Source organism: Sylvia atricapilla, chromosome 6 (genome assembly GCF_009819655.1).
Source record: "Sylvia atricapilla isolate bSylAtr1 chromosome 6, bSylAtr1.pri, whole genome shotgun sequence".
Taxonomy (NCBI): Eukaryota; Metazoa; Chordata; class Aves; order Passeriformes; family Sylviidae; genus Sylvia; species Sylvia atricapilla.
In genome coordinates, this window is record NC_089145.1 from 37306052 (window position 1) to 37333806 (window position 27755).

At 47.8% G+C, this 27755-nt stretch overlaps 1 protein-coding gene across 1 annotated transcript; it reads right to left on the reverse strand.

Annotated features, from left to right (window-relative positions):
• Positions 1 to 227: 227 nt before the first annotated feature.
• On the reverse strand, positions 228 to 20591 carry GCH1 (GTP cyclohydrolase 1). Its single transcript, XM_066321546.1, has 6 exons — positions 20259 to 20591; positions 9452 to 9561; positions 7237 to 7292; positions 4244 to 4275; positions 3248 to 3332; positions 228 to 2538 (listed from the first exon to the last, which is right to left on the reverse strand). The coding sequence occupies exons 1-6, from the start codon at positions 20554 to 20556 to the stop codon at positions 2412 to 2414; spliced, it is 708 nt and encodes a 235-aa protein (XP_066177643.1). The 5' UTR covers positions 20557 to 20591; the 3' UTR covers positions 228 to 2411.
• Positions 20592 to 27755: the final 7164 nt, after the last annotated feature.

Here is a 27755-nt window from a genome sequence, read left to right on the forward strand (position 1 = left end):
GCTCCAAGGAGCAGTAAGAAGAAGGTGACAACAAATCCTGGAGGGTTTTTTGTTTTTTGTTTTTGCTGGGGACTCAGCTGTGGATAACAGCAACACCCATCCCAGAGGAGCAACCCAACACATCATCCACGAGGGCAGAAACCACCTCCACCTGAGAGGAGAGGGCTGTTGCCATTTTCCCTGCGCAGTGCCATCACCTCCCGGACCCCCAAGGATGCTGCACTCCAAAGGGTGACACTGTGCTTTAATGTTTCAGAGACAATGGACCGGTGAGCAGTACAACAGGGGCTGTACATCCTATACATATTTACACACGGCGTGTAGTTAAAGCTCATGTATCCCAACAATGATGATGTTCCAAAAAACCGCACTGAGACTTACAACAGCAAAAAATGGGAACAAAATCCAAGGCCACGAGTAGAGAGAGGTATGTTTTAAGGACTACAGGTCACACAGAAATAAAAAACAGTGGTGGTGCAACGTGAACTTTATCCCAAATAGAGATAAGTAGTTAAAACGCAACTTTTTTGGTGCCTCAGGAGCAAGAGAGTGTTTTACAGAGGCTTAATTTCCAAACTAAAGCAAGGAAATAGAAATAAGTGTACTGGTGTGTGCCCCTTTGGTCCTCAAAAACTCCTTCCAGTTGAGCTAAAAAGAGAGGTTTACTGCCAGCTTCAGGCAAGAAAGATTTAAGGCTTTTCAGCTGAATATTTGTAACATACTGAACTGAAAACTGGAGATTTCAGGAATACAAATGCCATGGAGTTGGTGTGGTTTAGCAATGTGCAGCACAGCTTGTTTACACCAGTGTCAAACACTGTTACAGCACCTAATCCTACAGAATCCAGGACAGAGGACATTATAAAAGATTTTTCCAATAATGCTGTGAAGGTGCTCAAAGTAAAATTAGTGTAATTAACACGTGAGCTTGCTCTCCTTGAACAAGTTCTTTAGGCCCAGTCCGACCAGACACAATTTTCGTTTTGTTTCCAAAATGGGCTGGAGCAAGAGGGAGGAATGTTGGTGAGATGGAGCTGGCCAGAGCAGGAACTGCCCTTGAGGTTGGTGTGCAGAACATCTTGGATTGATATCCAGCACAGCAGAGAAAGCCCTGGGAACCTCTGGGCATCCAACCCCCCTGGCTGACATTGGTTTTGCAAGCTCGGTGCGAGGAGGGTGGTTTTCATTTGCGCCTCATCTTTTCCCAATTAAGAGTTACAAAACACTCATTACAACGGTAACAAAGCAGAAGTTCAGCCAAGTCCAGCTGGACTGAAACTTTTTGTACCAATTCTGCCACTTACAGAAGTTGCCACATACACAGGAAAAAAAATGTGGTTTGATTCATTCTGGTGGCCCTGGAAATGCTTTTCTCAGCTGCTCTTACGAAATGAGCTGTTGTCATTCCAGGTTACTCTGCCCCGAAATAACCCAACCTGTCAGCAGGGAGGGGAGGTACCATGTGCTCTGCTCAGGATTTCATGCTCACCTTTGCTCCAACATTGGAAATGGAAACCTTGGAATGCTTGCAAATCTTAATTTTCACATTATCAGACTAATTTTAGCTTCTCGGTCTAACCCGTGGAAAGCCAAGAAGGAAAGCTCAAGATAAAAATGTCATTAAAAATCTCTTTGGATACCTCAGTACTCTGCAGACAGACTCTGCAGGGCTTTTTCCTCTCCTCTGTTACAGTTTCCTTAAAAAGAGTAAGAAACCGACAGTTCAAGTGGTCAGACATGCTGAGGCACAGAGAAAAAGGTGCATAAACCCCTTTGTACTTGAGACAGGGCTGTGCCCCAAATAATTCAGAAGTTAATTCCCTGCCTGTTAAGAGGGTAGCAAAAACAGAGTTTACACATTTCTCAAACAAACAAAAAAATTACACAAAAAAGAAAGGCTAATACTAGCAAGAATATAAAACACACCACAGGTAACAACTCAGAGGTATAACACACATATCCAGGTACTGAAACAACCACGGCAGGACTTGCAATAAAACATAGTCCAATAATTTAGGACAATCCCAATCCTACAAAGATCCACATCCTTTCAGGTGTTTCCTGTGCTGCTCCACATTTATTCTAATAAACACAATTACTTCATAAATATCCATTTCACTCCTAAGCCCCACTTCTCTCCTGACAGTTGGATATTCTGCATCATGGATGGAAAAACATTTCCAAACTCCTACTTGTGGCTTGTAATTCTGTGATATCAGCATCAGTGGAAATCCAGGAGGAGCCTCTCTCATCCCTACCTTTTCCATTTGCCACCAGAAGCCTTTCACTGCACAAAGACTATGACAACAATTCACGACGATTCAGTTTAAAGTTGGGATGTGGGAACAAGGACAGAGAGTGAGTGACACAGGACAGAACAATCCAGAGTGCATCCAGAGGGTAACACAGTTTCAGCTCCTGATGAGCGTCAGGAATTCTTCACGGGTCTTTGGATCTTCCCGGAATACCCCCAGCATTGTGCTGGTTACAGTTTTACTGTTCATTTTCTGTACCCCACGCATTACCATGCACATGTGCCTAGGAGAAAGGAGAGGGGAGTCAATGCGTCAGGAACACTCCTGGGGAAGGAGAAATCCCACGGGGAGAGGTGTTTATTACAGGGTCACATCCAGTTCTGGGAAGGTAACAAAACCTCCACCACCAGAAAGGGACAGAAAGCTCTAGGAGAGTCACATCCTCAGCCACTGAGTGCTGCCTCTTCTCCCCTGATCCCAGGAAAATCCCAAGGTGCATTCTGATCACAGGGACATGCCTGCTGCTAGTGCCAAGCTCTGTGCTGCTCGAGGAGGCAGAGGGAGCACATGGCATGGACCTGGTGCAGGTGGGACAGATCCTCACTGCCACATCTTCACAGAGGATCAGGCAGTGCCCACTTTAAATGGCTCCAGCACATCAGGATCATTTTTTTATTATTATTACTGGTAATATTTTGTTATTAATAGGGTTGTTATTGTTATTATTATTGTTATTACTAATGTCTCTGCCTGAGACATTAGTAATAGAATAGCACACAGCCAAAGGGGCAACATCCACCAGCCCTGCAGCAGGGATCTCATGGAGCCATGATCCCACCCATGGAACACCTAGGATCCCACCCCTGGGACACCTGGGATCCCACCCTTGGGACACCTGAGATCACACCCCTGGAACACCTGTCATCACACAGAACCAGGATCCCACCCTGGAACCCCTGGGATCCCACCCTGAAACCCCTGGGATCACTCACGTCGCTTCCACGACGACGCCCACCCCTGCGGGCTGTAAGGCCTCTGTGATGGCGATTGCAATTTGTTTGGTAAGGCGTTCCTGGACTGAGGGAACAACAGGGAACTCAGACTCCCAGAATCCCAGAATGGTTTGGGTTGGAAGGAACACTAAAACTCATCTCATTCCAAACCCCCCCACCATGGGCAAGGACACCTTTTACTAGCCCAGGTTGCTTCAAGCCCCATCCATCCTATCTTCCATTTGTCTCCTGGAACAAATCTTTCATTTTCCTGTTTATATTTGAAGCCATTTTGCATTCCACCTCTCCAACCACAATTAATTCTAACAGCTCCCCCATTTCCTATTTTGCAGTAAGATTTTCTTGCCTCTCTGTTCTCTTTCAGTTTTTAGTGGTTTTGTTCCCGATGTTACTGCTGCATCATTTATTCCACACACCCCGTTTCTCTTCTTAAGGAAATGGAGATAAAAAATGAGCTTTGTCCTGCAAAGCTTTACTTCCTGCAGCTCTAGCACCCTCTATTCACCAGCCTGGTGGTCACTGAGCCTTCTCTTGCCAAGACCAGGCCAAATTTAACCACAGGACAAAGGCAGCAGGTTCAGCCCAACCCGAGGGTTTGGACTCTGCAGCTTCCCCTCCTTCTCAGGGGCAGGAGGCAGCTCTTGCTCCTTTGCCTCAGATAAGAACTCCTGAAGGCATCTCTCCAAATCTCTGCAGGAGAGTTCATCCCCAGCAGCATCCAACTGGTTTAATTATTCCTGGCAGCTCTACCTGGTAGCACATTTATCCTTGGAATTAATTCCAGCCTCCATTTACCTTCCTAGGCAGAAGTTACCCTTCGCTGGGAATGCAGGGGCTAAGTACAATAACATATCCTCTTCAAGAAGTGTTTTTCTCCCCTCTTAAACTCCACATCTACAGTCCACCCCCAATTACAAGCCCCCTGCACTGACTGGGAGAGGAGTGCACACAACAAACGCCAAATTTCATGTTTACCTTGTAATCTTCTACTGTATATTTCCACGATCCTAAAGGAGAAAGGAAAAACACAATATTATAGTTATTTCCAGCTAGCCACTGACTGATCTTCCCAATTGATTTGATGCTATCAAAAGAGACCCCTGCACTGATCCATGTCCTTCCTGGAAATCCATGGATTTCCACTCTGCTGCCCAAGTATTCCTCACAGACTTCCCTTGGCACATCACTGTGTTGAGTGAGAAGTTCCCCCCACCTGCAGCACCAGGGACTATTTTAGGATAAACCAGTCACTTCTCCTCTGGTCTCTTTCTCTTGGTTTGGAATTCCTTATGTCCCCATCCATCTGCCCTGCACGGCTGTGGGGGAATTCATGTCCAAAGACTCCCTGAACCCTAATTCCTGAACATTTCCCTGTGCTTCAGACTAGACCAAACACTGCCTTAAGGTCAGCTCAGATAATGGATTCCCAGAACGCTGAAACTGAGCAAGAAATGTCTTGGATTCTTGCATTTAACCACAAATTTAGCTGAGAACAATGAGACAGAATTGTTCTTCTTTAAACAGAATCTCTCACCCCGTCCTTCACATTTCAGTGCAGGGATCACCTTAATGGTCCCCTCCAACTTCACTTCAAATTTAAGCCACTGGTGGGCAGTGGAAGTGACATTTAATGACAGCTCTAGAATCCATCCATTCAAGAAAATCCATATAATTGCCCTGTAACTCCAGGGGTTGTTCATACCGAACTCAAATGCTTAATTACACTTCAAGTGGCCATAAAAAGGAGTTGCTGTAGCAAGCTTTGATACCTGTCTGGTCACACCAGACAAAAGCCAGACAGAGGCTGGCAGCCTGAAGCATCACTTACAAGAATCATCCCCGACAATGAGACTCTCCTGCTGTTTTGGAGAGAGAATTAAATACACAGACTCCCCTCCAGCAATGAAATGGTTGAATTACAGCATAAGCAAAGCAACACAATGTTTAGATTAACTATATGGATAGGAAACATGCTCAGATACTGCATAGAAGAAGTCCTAACAAGGTGTTTATGTAAAAACAGTTATTTGAAAGAGCATTTTCAAGCCTGAGCTTAAAACCCAGAGAAAGATGTTTGTTTACTGAATACGGGTCATCCACAACTGCAGAAACTCACCACATTAGACTAATCCTATTATGAAAGATTAGGCCCAGAGCACCAACAGCCTCACAAATCTTTGCTTGAACACTGGATATATTATATAGGGCACGAAAGGGAGGCACGATTTGGCCCCCCAGCCTCTTCAGGGCAAGCACTCCAAAGTGAGAACATTTTGTTATACAAGAATCTAATCTTTTCATTATTACAGTATTATGGGAGTTTTACCCTCACTTTAGAAAGAGGCAAGATTTAACCTTTGAGCATATTGCACATATTGATGCAGGTTTCCATTCTGAGGATGAGTAGTAGGAAAACTGTATCTTTCCAGCACCATGTTGCCACTTGCATTTGAAAAAAAAATAATCACTGAAAAGCATTTTGAGCTCCTTTTTACAACTGCAGTCAAGAGAGAAATAGAGATCAGAGCAAGCACAAACCAGCAGATGCACATTTCAAATGTGATCCTTAACCCTGCATTGGAGCCCTGCAGAAATGAAGCCACGTGCTAAGGACAGTCTCTTCAGGAAGGATGGATTCCCCTCAGAAATCCAACTCCCAGAAACAACAACAAAACAACACCCCCAGCCCTGCACCACCCCAAACTCAACAGAAGCCGTGGAATGTCACACATATCCCCAAACATGAGCAGCCAACAGGAGATAAAGCCTTTTTTGCCCAGCAACTGCAGTTCTGACAGCTCAGAACCTCAGCCTACAATCCCAGCAGCTCTCTACAGCCACAAAAAAAAAATGCAGAAGAAACTTTACACATTGAACACAACCTCTTTCCAGCCTTTTAATCAGAGCAAAGCCCACACCCACAAGCACTGCTTGGGGAGGGAGGATAGGGAGATGCCTCCCTGCAATATGAGGGAGCCTCATATGGGACCTCCAAGGATCCTCCCACTTCCAAACCCAACTCCCCGTTGTGCAAGCAGAGAACAGATCTGGCTCACTTTAGGACATTTTGCTGTCATATCCTAGACATTTCTTACCTGCAAAGAAAATCCAGCAGGCAGGCAGATTTGCAGGGCTAATTTCTCATTAGTGTTACTGGAACTGCAGCAGGATTAACAGACTCATCAGGGAAAGTAAAACCTATGTGGTCTTTCTGAACTTCAGCCAGATTTTTAGATTTGTTTCTCAAAAAGAGACCCTTCCACTCTGATCCCAAATAATCTGCTTATTGAAGGGATCGACCATCCTCTTCCTCACCAGCACAAGAAAATGTCACTTAATAGCAAGACTCAGTGCAACCACTGACCCAAGGGCATTTGCTGAGGAAAAAAGCTATTTTACATAAGAAATGGATTTCTCAAGTGTATCACAACTGCTTTGTTTCTTAGGCTGAACTTTATAAAATATACCCCACAGCACTCTCAGCACCTCTGCAGTGAAAGAAAGAAATGCCAAATTTCTCTGAAGACTCAGCTAAGAGATGAAAGCTTTAGATCCAATTAATAGCCATAAAAATGTGATCATCTACTGTTTGGAAGTTGTCAGATTTTTGTTCTTATTATTCAATCTACAACCACATAGTAAGGAGCTGAAAATTCTCACTGGTTTTTGTGGCCTGCCTTAGAACATAACCAAATTCTCTTCAGAGCTCCCTGCAGACCCCAGCGCTCTGGGAGAACCTACAAAAGCATTAAGGCTCTACTGCAGCCACTGGTGAGAATCAACACAGAGCTCCAAGATTTATCTGTCCTCTCCACAAAGGAAAACAGTGCTGAGGATTGGTCTAAATCCAAATCCTGGACACAAAGTGGGCTGAGCTTTAGAGGGAGAGGAGATTAAAAAGATTAGCACAGCTAGCACAGCCTAGAATCCTTTTAACAAATTAGCATCACTTTCATTAGAGCACTTACCTAGCAAGCTTGCTGAGGCCAAGCACTTGTTTGTTGGGGAGATAACCAATGTGTACCTAGATAGGGGAGAACAACCATTAACAGCAGCAAAGACCACCTTTCCAAGGGCAGATGAAACTCATGCACAGACAATGAGATGTGTATTTGCCCCAGAATTAAATCTGGGATAGCCCAGAAGTCTCAGCATGTGGGAGGAATGTGGCACCATGCAAGCTTGGGGAACTGTGGAGCTGAGACTGTGAATGCCTCATGAGGTCCTGGTGAAGAATAGGTGAGTTTTTCTGAGGGGGACAAAAGTCACAGCTCTTCAGGAGTCAAGGCTTATGTTCCAAGTCCCAGGAATGCCACAGAACACTGGAGCACTTGGGTACAAAGGCAGTCTATTACTCAGCACAGCACTATTTGTCTAAAATAAACAGGCGTTTCTTAAATGGATTTAGGGATCGGAAGGAAGAGGGACTGTGCTTTACTGCCAGTGAAAGTTCTGATGGCAAGAAGTACTTTGCCACCAAAAATCAGGCTGCACTTCCTGATTTGATTTTTTTTTCTTGTTTTAATATCATAGATTACTGATGATTAACTCATCTTCCATCCTGCTCAAATGTGGATTTGCTGAACATGAACTAAATTGAAAGAAGTTTAACAGAAAAGTGCTCAGATATGCAGAGAAGGACCTTTAGCTCCTTGTTTTTATAAAGCCATGGGGGGTATTAATTCCAGTGGGCTTTCAAATATAACAGATTATAAACCAGTACTTCATGCCACTGGACCAGAGACTTGAAAAATTAGCCAAGATACAGCAGGGGAGTGTCAATGGGGGATTCTGGCCTGGCCTGGAGGCCCCATCTCAGAATCCTGTGCTGCTGCACCTGCAGTTGAGGTACCACAGTGCACCCGATTACCTGGCTAACTTTCTCATTCCTACCCCTTCTGTTAGTCAACCAACCCACTGACACCTGAAAAGACACGAAACATTTCAGACAAAGTGAGAGACACGACTCAGAAATAAGCTTTGAACCATGTTCCCCATATTTTTGCAGGCTTCTTGATTTCCTTTAGGACAGAACTGCAAATGCAAGACCTACAGGTGGGTGTTTGCAGCCTGTTTGGTGCACTCAGCAGGGCAATTGTTACTCTGAATATTTAGAGCCGTACCAAGTCATTTAGTAGGACTGAGGCAGTTTTTGTGAGGAGATTTCTCCAAACCACACAGGTTAAACAGCTGGATGTAAAAAGAAATGCACACATTGCCACAGGAGTAATGGGGAGAATATACACAGTACACACAACCAAGAATAACAGGCACAACAGAAAGCTTGCACAGAAAAAGGTTATCCTGCTCTCCAGTATAAAACACTAACAGCAAGAAAAGCAAGCAAACAGAACTGAATTGACTCAACTAAATAAACAGCTGGTTTCTGTTCATGTATTTTATTATTAGGAGACAATTTGCTTGGAACATATGTGGCACTGATTGAATTTTATAGACAACACAAGCACGTGGGGCCCTCGGACCTGTGAGCACTTTGTGGTAACAGATGGATCAGGCTAAACCCCATCCTTCTGGGCTGATAAGGGAGTGAAGAGGCTGAGTCGTGCAGCTCCCACACAGAACTCTTCACCTCTACAGTGGTTAACTGGAGAAATTTTATTTCCTTAAAGTTCTTGGCATTACAGTTCCAACTGAACCCTCTGAAGCACCAGCCCTTTTCACGGGACTCCCCAATTAAGGATCACCAGTTTTGGCCACCCTCTCCCTGACTCGGCTCCCATAATTAAGGCAGGGCTGCTGATGAGTTTGTTCCACTCACAAGGGGTTTCAGAGATGAATGTGCACTGGATAGCTCTGAGCTAGGAGCTAAATCCATGACAGAGCCAGTGTGCAGGGTGAGCTGGTTTAATATCGAGATGTCTGCCCTCAAGGCTTGCTGCTGCTTCATGGAGAAGAGCTTTGATATGAAATGTCAGAAACCATTAGATTACTTAGACTAGGAAAGGTTGAGCACTATATTTCAGGAGCTTAAATTCAAATAAAATCTCACATTAAGGAGGCCTTCCTTATTTGTATTCTGAAGATTAAACTTCTAGAACTGTAGCCGTAAGCAGCAAGTACTTACAGCCTTAAAAGCTTTGTAGCTACAGCTGCAAAGTCTTTTACATGCACTTAAGGTCTTTTATTGTGCATTCCCAGGCTTGTTCTGTAAGGGAGAGTTACCTTTCCAACAAATGGAACGAGGTGATGCTCACACAATGAGAACATGTCTATGTCCTTCACAATTACCATCTCATCATGGTCTTCGTCGAAGATGGCGTCGTTCAGGACATCTGAAATTAAACACTTGCATTAAAAATCAACGCAAAAAGCACGGCAGGCTCTTCCAGCCAGCACCTGAGAAAGCTTGTGGCAAGGGCAGAACTCTCTCAGGGCTGTAGATTTTAGGGTTAAGATCTGGGAGGGAAATAAGGAGTAACATCACAAGCACGTTTTTGTTTGCGAACGATCCGACATTTGCCACAGTGTCCCACTGTCTACGTGCTGTCCCAGAAGTCAGCCTGGAGTGGTTTATTCAATTAATAGCTTGAGCAGGGGTTAGAACAGGTCTGGTCTTTGCAGAATGACTGACATCTTAAGAGCAATTAAGCCTACAGCTGACAAAGAGAGCACCATGGGCTTCCATCAGGGCCTCCACAAGCAAAGCCAGCCCGGGGTCCGGGAAAACCTAAGCCATCACAGTGGTTCCTCCAAACACTTTAACACCGGCATTACTGTCTCCAAGAAGGCTTTGCATGCAGATTTCATCCTATAGCACGGCAGGCAGCAGCCATTTAGGTACACACAGAAGTCAGAGACACATCTGAGGGAAGATTTGCTGTCCTGATCTGAAATGGGCAGGCACATCCATGCTGCAGCCTAATTCTGCACCTCAGAGCTAGCGGAAAAGTGAGGTGCAGATACCCCCACAGAGACAGAGGGGAGAAGAGACAGCTCAGTAAGAAAAGGAACATATAATATGACACTTGGCTAATCTCAGAGCACAGCAGAATGGATCCTCAGCTGATTTTCCACTTTCAGCAGCCCCTTGACAATCCCCAAACAGTCCTGGCACAAGTTACAGCACATCAGTCTCCACAAAGATTGCAGGCACCTGGACCATGCTCAGAGAGCTTAAAAGTTAAATAGTCCCAAGTGTAGAAACCAGGTCTTTTGAAGAACAAGAGGGAAAAGTTGTGTATGAGGGAGAAACATGCAGGAGAGAACCAGCTGTACAGATGGGCTGATAACAACAACAAGGAACTCTGCAAACAAGTTCAGCTGGAAGGCACACTGGCTCCTTGGAGTTAGTGCCAGGAAAGCAGAGTCCCACACACCACAGCCAGACCAGGGCACTCAGGCACTGCCCTGCAGGCAGCACAGAGCACCTGCAGAGGTGGTGACACAAACCCAGCAGTGATGGTGACAGAAACCCAACAGTGATGGTGACAAAAACCCAACAGTGGTGTCTGCTCTGCTTGCCTTGGTGCCTTCCCCTGACAAGCACGTCCAGCTAGTGGCCACCATCTGCTGCCGATAAGGGATCATCATCATCAGAGCACATTTTAATTTCCTGCCTGCTATCAGCTCTGTACAGGTAACCCTGGAAACTGTGTGCTCGGCATTCCGCCTGCGATGAGGGCTCTTTCCTGGGAAGGGCTGGCAACCTGCAAGGCAGCCAGGATGAACCCCAGCAGGGTTTTGGATCGGGTCAGAGAGCAGGAGTAGGGGGCATGAAAAAGGCCAGGGAACAACTCTGTGAAGGCACGTGATTGTGTCCTTCAAATTTCTGATTTACACCAAGCATTGCTGGGGAGGGTTTTGGTTGCATGGGCAGCATAATGCAGTTGTGTAATCATGAATTTAGCCAGGCAAAGAGAGAATCCAGAACAGAGGATCTGAACAGGCTCACAGGAGAGGGAAGACGAGGCAGAGCAGCTGTGGGTTCTGAGCTCCCTCCTGCAGCACTCTGCAGCCATGTCATTTCCACAGCAGAAAGACAAACAGTGGTTGCACAAAACCTGCTGCTGTGGCCAGAGTTATTAAAACAAAATCCAAACAGATCCACAAAGCACCTCCAGAGTGACTGCTGCTGTTATTAGACCCCCAGCTCGGCTCACACCAGCCTTGCCAGGAGCATATCAGAGCCTGATGTCAGATATGGATTTACGTCAGTGCACTCACAAAGCAGATTGTTCAGAACAGCCAGAAATGGCCAAATTCTCATTAAGAGTCATGGCAGTGTATGACACAGAGCAGGGCCAGAGCTACAGAAGGTACTTCCCCCATGAAGCCTCATATCCATGTGCATATAGATGCATATACCCACACTAATTAACATACTAAACATGTATTAGTAGAGCCTTACAAACTCTCTCACAGCTGTGTTGTATCATGGAGACAGCTCAGCCAAAGAGAAATTTAAGTGACCTCAGAAGAACCACACAGGCAGCTCCAGGAACAAAAGGCATCCTGCATCCTTCTCATGGCCAAGCAATCAGACAGGAACACAAAGGGCATCCACCCTTCTTGCCCATCCCACTCCCAGCAGTGTGGGCAATGCCCCCGCACAACCAGGGAAGTTTCAGAAGTAAGAAAACAGATCTGCACATCAAGAATGCAGCCACGGAGCTGTGAGGTGCTTCACACTTCTTATTTATAGTGGTCTTGCCATTTTTGCATCTTTTGTTTACTTAATGTTAGCAGCAAGTTGCAGCCAGGTCACAGACAACACCTGCACTTGTGCCTGCAGCAAGATGTGCTGATTTTGTCAAGCATCAGCTACTCCTTGAGAAGAAGGGCCCACAAAGGAAGAAACCAGCTCAGTGTTAGGCCCTCGAAAAATTCCTTCACAAGTGCCAGGTGATACAAGGACACAAAGGTAAAACAAAGTGTGAGGCTGAAGGCCACCACCTGATTAAATGGCCACGGTGTGGAGAGCCCCAGTCACCCTTACTCTGCTCCAGCCTCTCCTGCTCACACTTCTCAAGTCTCTCTTCCTGCAAACCAGCACAGACTGAAGCCTGCCCCTCCCTACACCTCTCCCTTTGGAGCCAGAGCCCCGTGTTGGCAAAAGCAGAGTGAGCAGAGCATCTTTTCACAGCTGCTTCTACCTGTGTCCCACTGCAGCAGTTGTTTGCAGTAATTACACAGGAGACACTTCTCTGGCAGAGACTCAAACACTTTGTGAAGGGAAGCAACACTATTTGATCTAAATTTGTCAGGGGTTTTTTTTTAGATTTTTTTAGACTTTGAATTTTTTCCCTAGTTTTTCCATATGCAATAGCATCAAGCAGGGGTCTGACAAGCTCGGCCTGTGGGCTGCAGCACACGTTCTGGAGAATTTAACAGAGTTGAGAAGACAAAAGGGGAAACAGCCTCAGACTAACCAGGCCAGAAGCAAAGCTGGGGACAAAAATTTGTCCCTTTCCTCATTCTTTCACTCTACCTACTAGGACATGCTGCCTGCTTCACTAGTTTGATTCCATGGTTGGTAGAGTCAGGGTGCTCTCTAAATTATCCCAGCTGATTTTCCCTTCAGTCAAAAGTTCAGATCCCATGCAAAAACTTCAGTAGGCTGTTAATACTGAACAGGCACCTGTGCTGCAAGTTAACTCCTGAAACAGAGCAGAATTAATTTGCCCTTTATCTTCAAAAAGAGTTGATAAAATGAAAAATCAGAACTGGATGAAGACAGAATGAGAAAAAACCTTTCAGGATTTTGCGTCAGAGCTCAGCAAAGATACCTGTTGCTATAGAAACTATTTGCATGGCTTTAATGTGTCACAGGAAAGCAAAAGCACCTCTGGCAATCAGAGAAGACAGAGCCCACCCAGAATGGGCTGAGGATGTGGAGAGGATGAAGGATGGCAGCACTGCAGCAGCTTTACAGCACTTCAGAGCTGCCTTTTTTACTATGCCTGGGAGTGAAGTGATGCAGGTTGTTCTCACCAGGAGTTTAAGCTCTTCCCCGTGGTGTTAAGCTGCCTCACAGCTCCAATTAAGGTGCAGGTTGCTCAGTGCCAGCAGGATGAAGGCAGCCTCAGGAACTCCCTGACACTGCTGCTTGAGCTCATCCATCCTGGCAGAGACAAAAGGCACAAGGTTCTCCTGACAGCCATTCCACAGGTCCAGGCTGTCCCCTCCCTCCTTTGCTCTCCATGGTGACCCTGAAGTGCCACAAGTTCCCACAGGCAGGGCAGGAATGGGCTCAGGCCAAGGCATGATGACATCCTATGGGACAAATCACACCAGCTGGAAGAACCTATATCACTGGCTGAGCTCAGACACCTCCAGGAACACAGAGTTACCCCCAAAGCAATGGCAGGGACCTCACATGAGCTAGGAACAGGTCGTGGTTTGGAGGATGCTCCAGAAGACCAGTGCCACGACCCAACAAAAGCTGGCTGGTCTGTAAGGCAGAACCATCTGCGGAGTGCTGGCAGATGTTGCTGATTGTCCTGCTCAGAGCTCCCCCTCAGCTGAGGACAGATGTAACTGGCAGTACGAGACACGAGTTCACAGCTGCATGTGTGTTAGGGAAACCAGCAGACTGCAGGGTCAGGATGAAATCTGGAAGGAAACTGCTGTAAAAACCTCTCAGCTACTGCTGGGTAAGTAGTAAAGTGTAGAGTAAACCTGGTTTTGTTTTTTTATTTACTCATGTGATGGCATTACAGGTAACTGAACTTAGGTAAAACATCCCAGACAAGCAACAAGAAAACTCTTGCAGCCTTTGAGTATTAAAAAGGCACCAGGAATTTATTATGCATACAGAGAGCCGTGCTATAAAAATATTAATGTAAAGGGCTTATACAGCTGCAGAAAGTTAATGACTTCAGGTTGCTAAGAAAGGGGAGGCTCTGGGTATGTAATTTGCTTCAAGAAGTCTTGAAGAGCTCTGGAAAGAGGCACAGCCTGAGATGCCACATGACTATTTAAACAGGCAATAGAGTTCAAAAGATGCTGAGCAATGAACACTTGTCAAAATAAACCTTCCTAGCAGGAACCAGAAGAAACCTTAGACACAAAAGAATTTACAAGGTTCTGGCTACTATTTCAGATTTCATCACCAAAAGACTAGAACCAGACACTCAACTTCAGACAGGAACATTTGCTTCAGAAGCAAAGCTTAATCCCTCAGTTACCAGAAGGGAGGTGAATCAGACTTGTGATTCAAGGGCCATTTCATAGAAGCAAAGATAAAGGAAAAGCATTATTGCTGTTCAGCTAATTCTGGCAGTGATTTGTACAGATTTGTTTATTTTCCTGTAAGATACCCTCCACGTTGTAGTGAGACTGGAGTCTATTCATAACAGACCAGCTACTGCAGACAGATGAAGCCAAGATTAGGTTCTAGAAGTTGTCCTCTGGCAGGAGGTTTATTAATATGAGGGAAAGCAGCATTATGGAGATGCTCATTAAAATGCATCAGGATTTCAATAACCATTTCAATGTCCCATGTCACAGAAGGTGCTCATCCACACTTCTTTCTGAAACTGAAACAAAGGAAAAATCAAAGACAAAACACTTTGGAAGGGCAGCATGAATGATCAGAAGCTTGCAACAGCTCACACCCAAGAGGTTACAACATTTAATAAATTCCTGACAAAACCCAACCAAGCTTAGTGTTACTTGAGCATTAACAAGCAGGGGGGATGATCCAGGAAAGTCCCAGTTCCCAGAAGTTTCACTGCATTTAGTGTGTGTTCCAGCATGGCAGGCTTCCCTTATGTGGGGGCAGAGGTTGAAGAAACCCCAAAAAAACTCACTCTGAACAACCCTGTGTTTCCCACCCTCTGGTTTACAAGGAACAAGCCATGGCTGGAGCACAACAATGTTGAGGTTTCAGCTGTTAATAGATGACAGTGCTGCATCCATGTCCTCATGGAGGAGCCAGCAGCACCTCGATTCCAGGAAAACACAGCACCTCCCCAGCTCCTAGCAAAGGGCAGTGCTGCTGATCAAACAGCCTTGTTTGCTTAAGGCTCTGTGTGTTTTGACACAGCAATGCTTATCACCTCAGCACAGCAAACTGAGCAGGCTGGAAAAATTTACGAGCTTACACCATTGATGTCCTCCGTGAAAATACCAAATCCACACAGACCAGAAGAGAAGAATATTAAGGCTGAATTTTCTCACCTGTCAGTCTAGAAAAAGCATATAAACTAATGAGTGAGGAAATTACCTAACTAGTTACTTGCTTTGAAATAAAAGCTGCCCAGCAGAGTAACTTGGCTTGCAGGCAAATAACATGCAGTCCTTCGAATGACAGAGGTCTGGGAAGCAAAATTGTCCCCTCCTAGCATTTCTGATTTTCATTTCCCTGTTAAACACACTGAAGGGATAGGTGAACCTGCCAACATGCCCGAGAGCTGCCATGCTTACATGGATAAAGGCTGGGAGGCTTCCCTAGTAGCAGCTCCCACCATCAGCAGCAAGCCCACTTTGGTGAACGTTTTGCTTGGAGTGTTTGTGGCTGATGAGAACAACTGAACTTCCTCCTGCAGATGCAGGCAGCTTGTCCAGCCTGTGCCTAATGTTTCCTGCAGGATTACACAATCCAAACCAACTCATTTATGATTCACCTTTCAAAGGCAGAACCATTGACACTATTTCTGTAACTTACCAGTTGTTTGGGTCTGAAACCTTTAGCTTCAGTTGTGAGTTAGTGCTGTCTGCAACTTTGTATTTCCATTTATTCACTCATCTACTGCCTTTGCACACACTTGTGCTTTGTAGTATTCATTATTAGACCCCTCAGAGAGCACCTCTGAGCATGACATGAAGCCTTAGAAGAAGGAGGAATAAGGTTTAACTTTTGTGTGGCAGGTAGCTGCCTGAACCAGCTGTCAAAAAGCTAAAGGCGCCTGGCTCTCACAGCCCTGTTGTTAACCCTCACCAGCCAAGGGGGCTATTCTGAAATACAGTTTACACCCAGAAGTAAGAAGCTGATAGATCTGACCCTGAAAAAGAGCACATGTTCTCAGATGCTGGCACAGAAGCACTGCATGAAATTGGAATTACTTTTTTGGTGACTTTCCCACTCTGCTATTCTTACAAACACATTGAGAGGTTTCTGTTGCAACAGCTGCCAGTCTACACCAGTGCTCAAGTGTCTGCACTGAGCTGTCAGGATTTTTAATTTGTCCCCAGGTGGATTTTATTTGAAATAACTAGAGGCATTCTTGTTACTGCAATCTAAGGGTGATGACTGGTACTACAGAAGTGGGAACAGCACATTTGAATACATCCTGTCAATGAAAGAAGTTGAGGCCTTTCGTAAAGCCAGGATTAATAAATGACAATCTGGAATTAACAGAAAGAGCCTGATACAGATATTTAACAAGTAAACTCTACTAATGGCTCTGACACAGACCACCAAGCAGCTGCAGAACACAGATAGCAGAGATGAATGAGGGTAAAGCAGTAAAAACTGTCACAGTGCACTGCTGAAAACAAGTGAGGAAATACAGAGTAGAAGCTGGAAAGCAGAATCAGCTTCTCTGCTGCTCACAAATCTGAATGGAGAGACAGAATTATCTTCCCTACAATACGATGAAGTTAAGTTATGGGAAATACAAACATACAAATACAATCAGGTGTCATGGAAGCAAAGTGACAACACCCAGGACAGGAGATCAAATGACCAGCACATTTAACCATGCTCTAAGTGTATCAGGTTCTCAGACACACAGAAACCAAAAAGATCATGGAATAGTTTGGGCTGGAAGGGATCCTTAAAGGCCAGCTAGGCCAACCCCCTGTGGGAACATAGTGAGGGATATTTAAGTCAAACACACCAAGCACAGTGGCAGTGCCCTGACAACTTCTCGATCTCCAAAAGACAGCAGAGCTGGGGAAGAGGCTGGAGCACCAGGAGAGGCTGAGGGAGCTGGGAAAGGGGCTGAGCCTGGAGAAAAGGAGGCTCAGGGAGAACCTTCTGGCTCTGCACATCTTCCTGACAGGAGGGGACAGCCAAGGGAGGCTCTGCTCACAGGAAACAGGGACAAGAGGAGAGGGAACAGCCTCACGTTGTTCCAGGGCAGGTTTAGGTTGGGTATTAGGGAATATTTCTTCACTGATAGGGTGGTCAAGCACTGGCACAACTGCCCAGGGCAGAGGTGGAGTCCCCATTCCTGGGGTGATCTAAAAGCCATGTGAATGTGGCACCTGGGGACACAGGCTAGCAATAGTCTTGGCAATGTTGGGGGAATGGTTGGACTCAATCTTAGAAGCCTTCTCCAGCCTAAACAAGTCTATAATTTGGATGTATATCTATCACATCTTTCTTCGTGTTCCTTTATGGAAAATGAAAGCTCCATCACACATTAATTGCTTTCCCCCTGCCTCCCCAGGGCAGATGCTGCAGCTGACAAGGTCACAGGCTGCTTTTAAACCCTGTCCCTGTTCTGACACTCACTGCCCTGGTTCACCTGTGTCAGTCCTTCCTGGCTGGGTCTGGAGCTCAGCAGGGACCCGTTGCAACACACTTTGCCTCTGGCCATGTGGTTGTACAACCACCACCACCACTGAGCTTTATACCCGAGGAACCTTTCTTGGGAAGATGGAACTTGCAACTATTGTAACAGCCCCTCATCTTCTGCCCGCTGCAGGGGTGAAATGGAAACACTCCTCAAAACACACCCTGCAAATCACTGCTTTAACCTCTGCCTTCCCACACAGCTCCACATGTGGAGCCGAATAAGCTGCAAAAAAAGCCTGAGAAAACAAGAGGTCAGGGCTGCTTTTTTGTCGGGTTTTGGGGATGGTTTGGACTTGTTTTGGTTCATTTTCTTTTTCACAAGCCACTTGCTGGTCCAGTTCACAGCCTGGCCAGGCAGAGAGCTGGATTAACCAAGGAAGAGCACATGATGCTGCAGCAGAGACAGCAGCAGACCCACAGCCACTCTTGTGCCCAAATACTCTGTAGCTGTTGGCTCTAGGGTTCATGAGGTATTTAAAATTCTCTAAGAAGAATTTAGTCATATTGATTCTCCTAAAAAAACTCTTCATCCACCACTTGCTTTGCTATCTGCTGTAGGCTTGTTCAGCTGCAGCTCTTTCTTCTGTTTGGCTGGGAAGAATGAGAGAAGTGGAAGCTGAAAATCCTGCAAGAAGAGGAGAGTAGCTGGAAAGTAAAAGGATTCCTCACCTGACACAGGAAGGAATGTTAGTTTCACAGCTTCACATGATTTCCTAAAAAGAAAAGTGCCGTCTAGGAGTAGAGCATCCAGCAGTGACATTTTCTATCCTTGGATATAACACAGCTCTCTCCCAGGTATGGATAACCAGAGGAGGGGAGTATCCAGAACTACTCTGCTTAATTAAATGAATGTGAGAGATTAGAAGACCCCAGAACAGAAAGAGAGATTAGAATATGAGAGATTAGAAGACCACCTTGGAACAGAAAAAAAGTTTTTAAGATTACTTTAGGAAATGTGTGCACACAAAACTGGCAGCAAGATGGGAGAGGACTTCAGAAGGGCAGCAACCTCATCCAGGTTCATTTGAGCATGAATTCCAGAAATTCATGCTCAAACTATCACTAAAAAAAATCCTTCTGGGTGACTGAGAGACCTCCTGTGTTTTACAGCAGTAAAATGAGGAAAGTTAATCCCAGCAAACAAAAGATGAAACCTCACCTCAAACACACCGTGCAGCATGACTAAGAGAGGAACAAGGATGGCCACTGCAGCCCAGAGCCTGTTCCCAGATGTGAACCAAAAACCTGAGTTGATCTGAAAGGCAGAACAACTTCCAAGGCAAAAATGCCGTTCCTGGGAGAGGCTGGGACACTGCACTGGCACGAGAGTTTAAGCTGGCCATGAGTAAATGAATGCTGGACGTTGTTGTAATGTGATTTCAAAAGAGCCAACAGCCGAGAAATAAAAAAGAAACTAAACACAAACCCCAGCCTTTAAGTTGAAGCACAGCGCACATAGAAAAGGACTCTGATGTGCCAGCAGGAGCTCCCTGATGCCATCAATCAGCACAGTTCAGCCTTTGCATTAGGGTACAATATCCTGCTGCAGCTCTGGGGCAGCCTCAGCACTCCAGGGCTGGACTCCAGAGAGCAGGGCAGGAGCAGCTCCTTCCTCAGCCACACTCAGAGATCCTTGCTGACACTGTTTGCATCTCTTACTGACAGGAACTCGCCTTTTACTGTAAGAAGGAGCAGAAAGGGGCGTTCCCAAGCTTTCCAGACTCTTTTTTACTGTTTGTACTGGCCACAGTCCTTAGTCAAGAGGCTGAGAAAAGCGATGTAAAAAAAACCAAAATTCAAGCGGTATTTACCCTGCATTGGAGCCACATGTTGTTGGTGAGAAGATATCTCAGCAAGTTCTTTTCCTCACACCCTCACCCAGGAAGCAGAGACACTCAGCTGGGGCAGGAATGTGAACCTGGGGTTCCTTTCCACATCTGCATTTGCTGCTGGGACCCTGAGACGGGGATGGGATCCCCCTGTCCTCTTCCTTTCTCCTTACCTCTCTTCCTTAAGTTTCATTCCCACCTCTTAATAAACCTCACTTGATTAAAACATCGGCAGAACAGGACTTTTCCCTTCCTGTCTGCTAATCGAGACCAATGTTCCCACCCTGTCTGAACACAGCCTCGCTCGGCCGGGGAGGGAGGAAGGAGAGAACCCACAAGTTCCTAAACCAGGGCTGGAAAAGTTTCCATCAGGAGAGAGAAAGCAAAAGCACTTGTTCTGCTCACCCGAACGAGAGGTTTACGACAGAATGGAAATTTCTGTCCATTCTTTTTATCATTAAACTCTGCACAGAGTTTAATGATAAAACCCCCCCGAGATATCTGTGGGGGGGAAGGGACAGCGAGACGTACAGGTGATAACAAGGGAGCACCAGATGTGTGATGCGGTGACAGGACAACGATGCTTTTAGAAACTCATTCCAAGGGGCAAAGCAGCCCCTCGGCCGGTACCCAAAGCAGCACACCCCATCCCCGCGGGCCCGGGAGCGCTCCCTACCCGCGATGGTCTCCTGGTAGCCCTTGGTGAAGAACTGCATGGCGGTGGCCGCCCTCCAGGGCGTCTTGAGCAGCCCCTGGCGCTGCGGGTCCTCGCCCAGAGCCCGCAGGATGGAGGTGTAAGCGGCGGCCAGGCTGGGCAGGCTCAGCTCGTTGTCCTCCTCGCTGCGGGGCCGCTCTCCCCGCCACCCATCCCCGCCGGTGCCGGTGCCGGTGCCCGGGGGGACGCGCGGCTTCTCCGGGGATGGCGGCGGCCGCTCCTGCCGCGGGTACCCGTTCCAGCCCCGCGCCGCCTCCATGGGCCGCGCTGGGAGCGGGGCCGTGCGGCCAGAGCCGGGCCAGAGCCGGGCCAGAGCCGGGCCAGAGCCGTGCCCGAGCCTCCGCAGCCCCCGGGCCCGTCCGTGCCCGGCCCCGCCGCCGCCGCCGCTTTTATCCCGCCCGCGCCGCCCCCATTGGCCGCCGCCGTGTCGCCGCCGCGATGTCACCGCCGCCGCCGTGAGCCCCGCTCGGCGGGAGGGGCTGCCCGGGGTGGGGGACCGGGGGGATCCCTCCGGCTGGGCCCGGCGTGGGGAGACCGGGAGATGGCCCGGGCTGAGGTGGGCCGTACCCCGGGACAGGGGCACGGGGGAGCCGAGGGGATGCCCCGGCTTGAGACCCTGGCTGGGTACAGCGGGGTCCCTGGGCTGAGCCGTGCGCCGGGGTACGGGCTGTCCGAGGGGATCCCCGGGGCTGAGGAGACGGGGTAGCCCCGGGCTGGGAGTGCAGGGCGAGGATCGGGGTACTGGGGCATCCGAAGGGACGCCCCGGGCTGAGATCCGGGCTGGAAGCGCGGGGAGATGCGAGGGCATCTCTGGACTGCGGGTACGGGGGTGACCCCCGGGCTGAGGTGTGTGCTGGAGGCACCGAGGGCGCTCCTGGCTGCGGTCAGAGGGATCCCCCAGAGCTGAGATCCGGGCTGGAAGTGCAGGGGGGTCCCCGGGCTGAGGGTTCGGGGAGATCTCTGGGCTGAGGTATGGGCAGGGGCTATGAGAGTATCCCGAGAGATCACGTCTGAAGATCTGGGATCCTCTAGAATGAGCTGTGCCCTGGACTGGGGCTGTGGGAGGATCCAGACTGACCCCCAGGCTGAGGGTCCAGAGGTTCCAGGAGTGAATCCCACTGAGGTGTGCTGGGGATATGGAGGGATCACCGGGGCTGAGGATATGGGGCACTCTCGATGCTGAGGGTGTGGGGGGATCCCTGAGCTGTGTGATGGGGGTACAGGGGGACCCCCAGGCTGGAGGTACAGTGGGATGAGACATGGGACGAGGGTACAGGGAGATCCCTCAAGCTGGGGGTGTTGGGATTCTCCAAGCTGAGGTGTGGGCTGGAGTGAAGAGGGGGATTCCCTGGGGGAATCAGCCCCGAGCTGCTGTAGGGTGCTCCTTCCATCATCCCAGTGTGGGAGAGGCCTGTGGGGAGCCCAGGATGAGTGGCAAGGGGATGGGGATGGATGGGGCAGGTCCTGCTGGGATGCAAATCCACGCCCTGCACAGCAGCTCCCAGCATCATTCTCCATTTTCTCCCCATCCCCTCAAACCCCTAGAGCTGGTCCCTTTCCCACCAGGGTGGTGCTGGCACATCCAGTCACTCCCTGGCACTGCTGGAGTGCCACCATAAACATTGTGAGGTGCTATAGGCCACTGGGGGTTGGGGTGCAGTCACCAGAATGATCCCAGGCATGGACTGACCCTCCTTGGTGACCATTCCCACCATCTCCTCCCAGCTGGGCTTCCATCCCTTCAGCCCCCTGATCTCTGCAGACACCTGCCTGCTGCAGAGCTGGCGTGTCCCAATGTTTTCATATTCCCACCCAAGATTCTGGAAATGTGCTCACTCTGATGAGCACTCTGATGAGCAAGACCAAATATTTTGAAGTTTCTGTGGGGAACTTATTGGAGTGTCACCCCAAAAAGGTAGTTTGAGCATCTTGTGTCCTCCTGGGCACTTTTGGGGCAAACCCAGAAGACAGAGCACAGCTTGGGTTCAAGTGTTAGTGAATAAATAAATGCTGGGACAGATTTTTGGAACACAGGTCCCCTCCAGCTGGAGCTATTCAAGGACTTTATGAGCTGGAAACTGAGTCTAAAGGCTCAGCTGAGCATAGGGTGAATGCTCCACCACCCAAGCACGAGGGGGACTTATATTTTCTGGACTGCAATCAAATAAATGGCCAAGATCTAAAGGAGCCACAAACCCTTCTCTTCACACCATTGATCCTTAAGGCAGCAGGGACAAATTGTCCCCTTCTTGTGCCTAGGAAATGGTAAATTGCTGGGAAGATAAGGAGGGGAAGGAGCTGTCAGAGGGTGGGGTGTGACTCACTGGCTTTCCTCCTCCTCTTTCCCCTGACACAAGAGCTGCATTTAACTAAGACAAACAAGAGGAAAAAAGGGGGAAAAATAGAAAAAAATACTCCAGCTGCTGTAACACGCTCCACATTTCCACATTTATCATTTGGTTTCTGATCACAGGTTTTACCAGAAGAGTCAGGATGACTCAGGTGAAATCCGGGGCCCTGCAGCCAGCCAGGCTTTATTCTGTTTTATTGCCCCAGGCTCTGATCAGGAACAGGAGCTGCTGTACCAGAAGGATTTGGAGCCCTGAACTGCATCCCTGCTCCTCCCCTGACACCCAGCTCATTTCCCAATCCTCTGAGGACGTCCAAATCCTCTCTTTGAATCGGGCAAGTTCCCTCACTAAAAACATCCGTGGGCCTCAGCAGAAGGATTGCACTTCTCTTTGGATCCTGGTCGAGCAGCCATGGTTCAGAGGGCTGGGTGATGTTCCTGAGGAGCTTCAAACCACTGAGACCTAATCATCCATACAGAAAAGGGGTTAGCAAAGGGCATCTAAGCATCTTGGCCCTCCCTAGTCTTTGCTCTCTTTGTTTTCTTGGAAAAGAGGAAGATAAACTCCCCTTGGAGTCAACCCTGACTCTGTAACCGCCTGAGTTTAGCTGCTGTGGGAGCTGGTTGTAATTTTTCTCCTATTCATGGGGCAGGAAGGGCAGTTTTCAGCTTTTTTACCAGCGTGATCACTGCCTGGCTGTGCAGAAAACCACTTTTTCTGGGGTTGTTTGAGCAGAGGTTGCACACATGGGAGCTGATGCCAGCAGCTCTGTTAATGGCCTTTGCCAACACAGAATTAGGAGGTTCAGGTAATTGGGATTTGTGCCAGGATGTGGAAGGACACAGCCCAATTTCCAGCTACAGTGGAGTCCTCTCCCTCTGAAACACAACCCCACATCAGCTGGGTGAGAAGCACAAAGACTCGGCATTTTGGGTTTTTGAAGTATGTTATGATGAGATTTTATTGATAGTTCCCTGTTATTTACATCCCATGTTCTCGCTGAGCCTTCTCAAATAAGTTTTCCTCTGCTATTTCTGAATACATATCAAAAAAAGTGAAATACAGACTATAAACCAGAGGAATCAATGAATATTTAAGGTTGGAAATTTTCTCTAAGACCATCAAGTCCAACCACTAACTCAGCACTGCCAAGGTCTCCACAGACCCATGTCCCCAAGTGCCACATCCACACAGCTTTTGAACAATTCCAGGAATGGTGATTCCACTACTTCCACTACTGGAAGTGCCTGACCACACTTTCAGTGAAGAAATATTCCCTAATATCGAATCTAAACCTTCCCTGGCACAACCTGAGGCCGTTTCCCCTTGTCCCGTCCCTGTTCCCTCGGAGCAGAGCCCGACATCCCTGGCTGTCCCCTCCTGTCAGAGAGTTGTGCAGAGCCACAAGGTCCCCCCTGAGCCTCCTTTTCTCCAGGCTGAGCCCCTTTCCCAGCTCCCCCAGCTGCTCCTCACAGGACTTGTGCTCCAGACCCTCCCCTAGAGGCAATGTGCCCTATTTTTCTCTCCTCTGCTTGCTTAAAGCTCCGAGGATATTTTCATTGTTTAAAGAGAAGAATTTCTTTACAATCAATAGAACAGGGAGTGCAAAAAATCCTGAGACTGTGATTTGAATTCTTTTCAAATGTAGAATAAGGTTTAGAGGAGGTGAAAGCCCTGTGGACACACTGAAGGGTACTGGGGAGTCTCTGAGAGAGCCAGGGGATGCTTCTGGGGGCCAAGGTCCATGGGAAAGCCCTTCAGAGGCCCCATTTGTCTCTGAAAGAGGGGAAAATATCAAACAGGGACAGGATGGAGCAGGTCTGTGTTGAGGCTCCTGCTCCTTGGCCTGCTTTAGTCTGTTGAGCTTCCTCATGGCTTTGGTAGCATTGAGGGGACCCAGCTGGGAAGGGCTGGAGCATCATTCCCTGTGTGCAAAAGCTGTTTCTCAGGGCTGGAAGAGTGGAGTCCCCCAAAAGAAACTTCTCCATGCCAAAGCTAAGGATGAAATACCCTGAGAAGTCCTCAGTGGGGGAGACGAAGCCATCAAAAAGGTGTTTCAAAAGGAATTTCTGCACCAACAGCTGCTAAAAGCTGTGGGAATAAATAGAAATCATGCACAGAAGACACCTGGTTTTCCTCTGTTGGCTACAAAATGAGATCATTCAGGACTGGGCTCAGAGCTTAAAGTTAGGGATGATAAATTCCACTCCCTCAGTCCAGAGACCCAGCACATCATTAACAACTCAAGCAACAAAAGAGCAAAGCAGATCAATCCTGATGTTAACAGCAAGCCAGGTTGTGGCCCCAACGTGGTCCTAGAATAATAGCTGAGCCCACAGAGGAGATGGATGGGAACATCCCAGCCTAGGGACATCCTTCCCATGCTCTGGGACACACAGCCTGAGATTTATCAGCCCCTGGAATCACAGTGCGTCAGTTGGAAGAGTGAATCACGAGCAGTTTAATTCTATTACCCAGAATAACAAGCAAAATTGATTACAGGCTCCTAAAATACTGATCTGTTACAGGAGGATTTGTTGCTCCATGAGGACAGAGGATCCCCAGGGTCTGAGGGGTTTTCTGCAGATGGGATCTGCACTTTAACTTCCTCAACAGGGTCTCACATTTTAGGGATGAGACTGGAGGTGAAGGCAGCAGTGTTGTCCTGCCCCAGCTTTCCTTTCCTGCCCTCACAGAGCAAGGACACAGGATCTCTTGCCAATAGGCCTTTCCTCCCCAAAACTTGGGAAACTTCAGGATTGGCCCAGGTAGGCTATAGCAGGTGAATTCATATTTGTCATTGTGAAACCAGACATAAAACAAAAGTCTCCTGGCTCTCCTGGACCTGTTTCCAAGAGAAGGTACCTGACATCAGCCAGGATGATCTTTAGGTCCCTCCATTCCACCCCATTCCATAACCGAGGGTGGCTTTGGACTCACAGCCCAGGCAAATGGGAACAGCAGCCGTGTCCCTGCATCACTGCCCTCAATTGCTCCTCGCTGTTAAAACCCCAAGATATCGATAATGTGATTTGGAGGCCAGACTGTTCCCTGGCAACCCATGGCTTGAAACTATTCCTGCAAATTTTCCCTGCCATTTGTGTCCAATTGAGTCAGGATCAAGTGGCTCTTTTCACAGCCTGGGTCGGTATTTGTGTTTTGCCTGCCTTTAAGTACATTATTTACTATTAAATTTGTTTGGCAGCATTCAGCTCAGCACGTTTATAGTGCAACAACCAGGCAGAGGGAGAAGCCAGAACTGCTGTTCTCTGTCAAAGAACTCCATGAAGCATCCGACTTCCTCACAGGCAGCTCTCACAACCCATCTCCTCCCTGGATTATCCAGCCAGGACCACCAGGTCGTTCCATGATCAGGACAGTTATGTCTTTTTGGAAGGAAGCTGAGGTCCATCTCATAGCCAGAAGACCTCTGAGAGGGGAAATCTTGTCCAAGTACAGGTTCTCCCTTGCCCAGCTCCACGCTGAGAATCCAAAAGTGAGGGATCCATTCTGACTCTCGCATCCCAAAGAATCACAGAATCATTCAGCTTGGAAAAGACCTCTAAGATCACCAAGTCCAAACATCAAACCCAATCACTGTGATTTCTAGCACAGCCAAAGAGAAAACATCAGACAGATTCCTTGGCACAGTTTCCAAGTTGCTGGTTTTCCAGGAGAAATTCAGGACAAACAAGCATTTCTGAAGACTTCTATTGAATTCCATTGAATTATTTAGGAACCTCATTAAAAAAAAAAAATGAAAACAAGTAAAAAACCAAACAAACAAAAAAAATCAAAATTAGGTAGTAGAGATTTACCTGTTTTCACTTGAAAATCCATTCCACATTTTCTGTTTCTTGGTCTGGCATTTAATTTCCACTCTAGTTAGGATTTATACTTATCCCTGTCCTGCCAGTACTGTTGCTGGATGAGCGCACCTCGTTCCTGGCCGGCTCAGCACAGCTCCCTGGAAGGCTCCAGGTGATGGAGGATGTGTTTGTAGCTCTGCCTGAAGCTGTGTAGTAGAGCAAATCCCATCTTTGATGACAGAAATGTAACAGCAGCCTCATAGGAGATGATGCTCCCAGCACTAAAGCAGCTGGAATATTCACTGCCATGGTCTCCAGAGCTGTTTATTTTATGGCAATGGACAGCAATTACCAGGGAACAAGTCCTGGGAGGAGCAGCTGAGGGAGCTGGGGGGCTCATCTTGGAGAAAAGGAGGCTCAGGGGGGACCTCGTGGCTCTGCACAGCTCCTTGACAGGAGGGGACAGCCGGGGGGATCAGGCTCTGTTCCCAGGGGACAAGGGACAGGATGAGAGGAAACAGCCTCAAGTTATTCTGGGGGGGTTAGATTGGATATTAGGAAGAAATTATTCATGGGAAGGGTTCTCAGGCACTGGAACAGCAGCTCAGGGCAGTGGTGGAGTCCCAGTTCCTGGAGGGATTTAAAAGCTGTGTGGTTGTGGCACTTGGGGACAGAGGTCAGTGGTGGCCTTGCCAGTGCTGAGGGAATGGTTGGACTCCATGGCCTTGGAGGTCTTTTCCAAACTTAATTTTGCCCAGTCATGCAGCTCTGATGTAAATCTGGTGCTGGAAACAGCTCTGCCAGCTCTAACCTGCTGTGAGATCCAGACTGTGACCCCAAGGCTGGGGACATTGGGTCTGATGAAAGCCACAAATGTCACACTGCAAAAACTGTTATGCAGGGAGAAAAAAAACCCCATATGACAATCAGGGCCCTGCAGGATGGTGCCCAACATCTCCAGTGATTTCCATGAAACCACCCCCTAAATCCAGGAGCCTCCTTTTAAACCAACCTTTGGCATGTTTGTTCAGAAGAGCTGATGGATTGCAAACATCCACCTCCCAGAAAACTCCCCATAAAGTTTATTCTGGCTGCTTCCTCCCCCCTCCTACTGGGAGCCAAAAGGACTTTGGCTGCTCTGTAGGACTGGTTGTTTGCAGCAGTGGATAGCTCCCCAGATCCCTTGGAAGTATTCCCTGCCCACTTCCAACATCAGGTTTGTGGAAAGGGCTCTGGACAGACAGCCCAAAAGTGGATTTTGGATGTGGATGACAAGAATTACCTGGAAAAGCTCCCAG

Excerpts from the sequence above, each read along its gene's own strand:
- GCH1 (XM_066321546.1), bottom strand. The coding sequence starts at position 20,556 with ATGGAGGCGGCGCGGGGCTGGAACGGGTACCCGCGGCAGGAGCGGCCG. Across the intron at positions 4,276-7,236 it reads GGCCTCAGCAAGCTTGCTAG|GATCGTGGAAATATACAGTA; the intron begins GTAAGTGCTCTA and ends TTTCTCCTTTAG. Across the intron at positions 2,539-3,247 it reads GGCGTCGTCGTGGAAGCGAC|GCACATGTGCATGGTAATGC; the intron begins GTGAGTGATCCC and ends CCTTTCTCCTAG.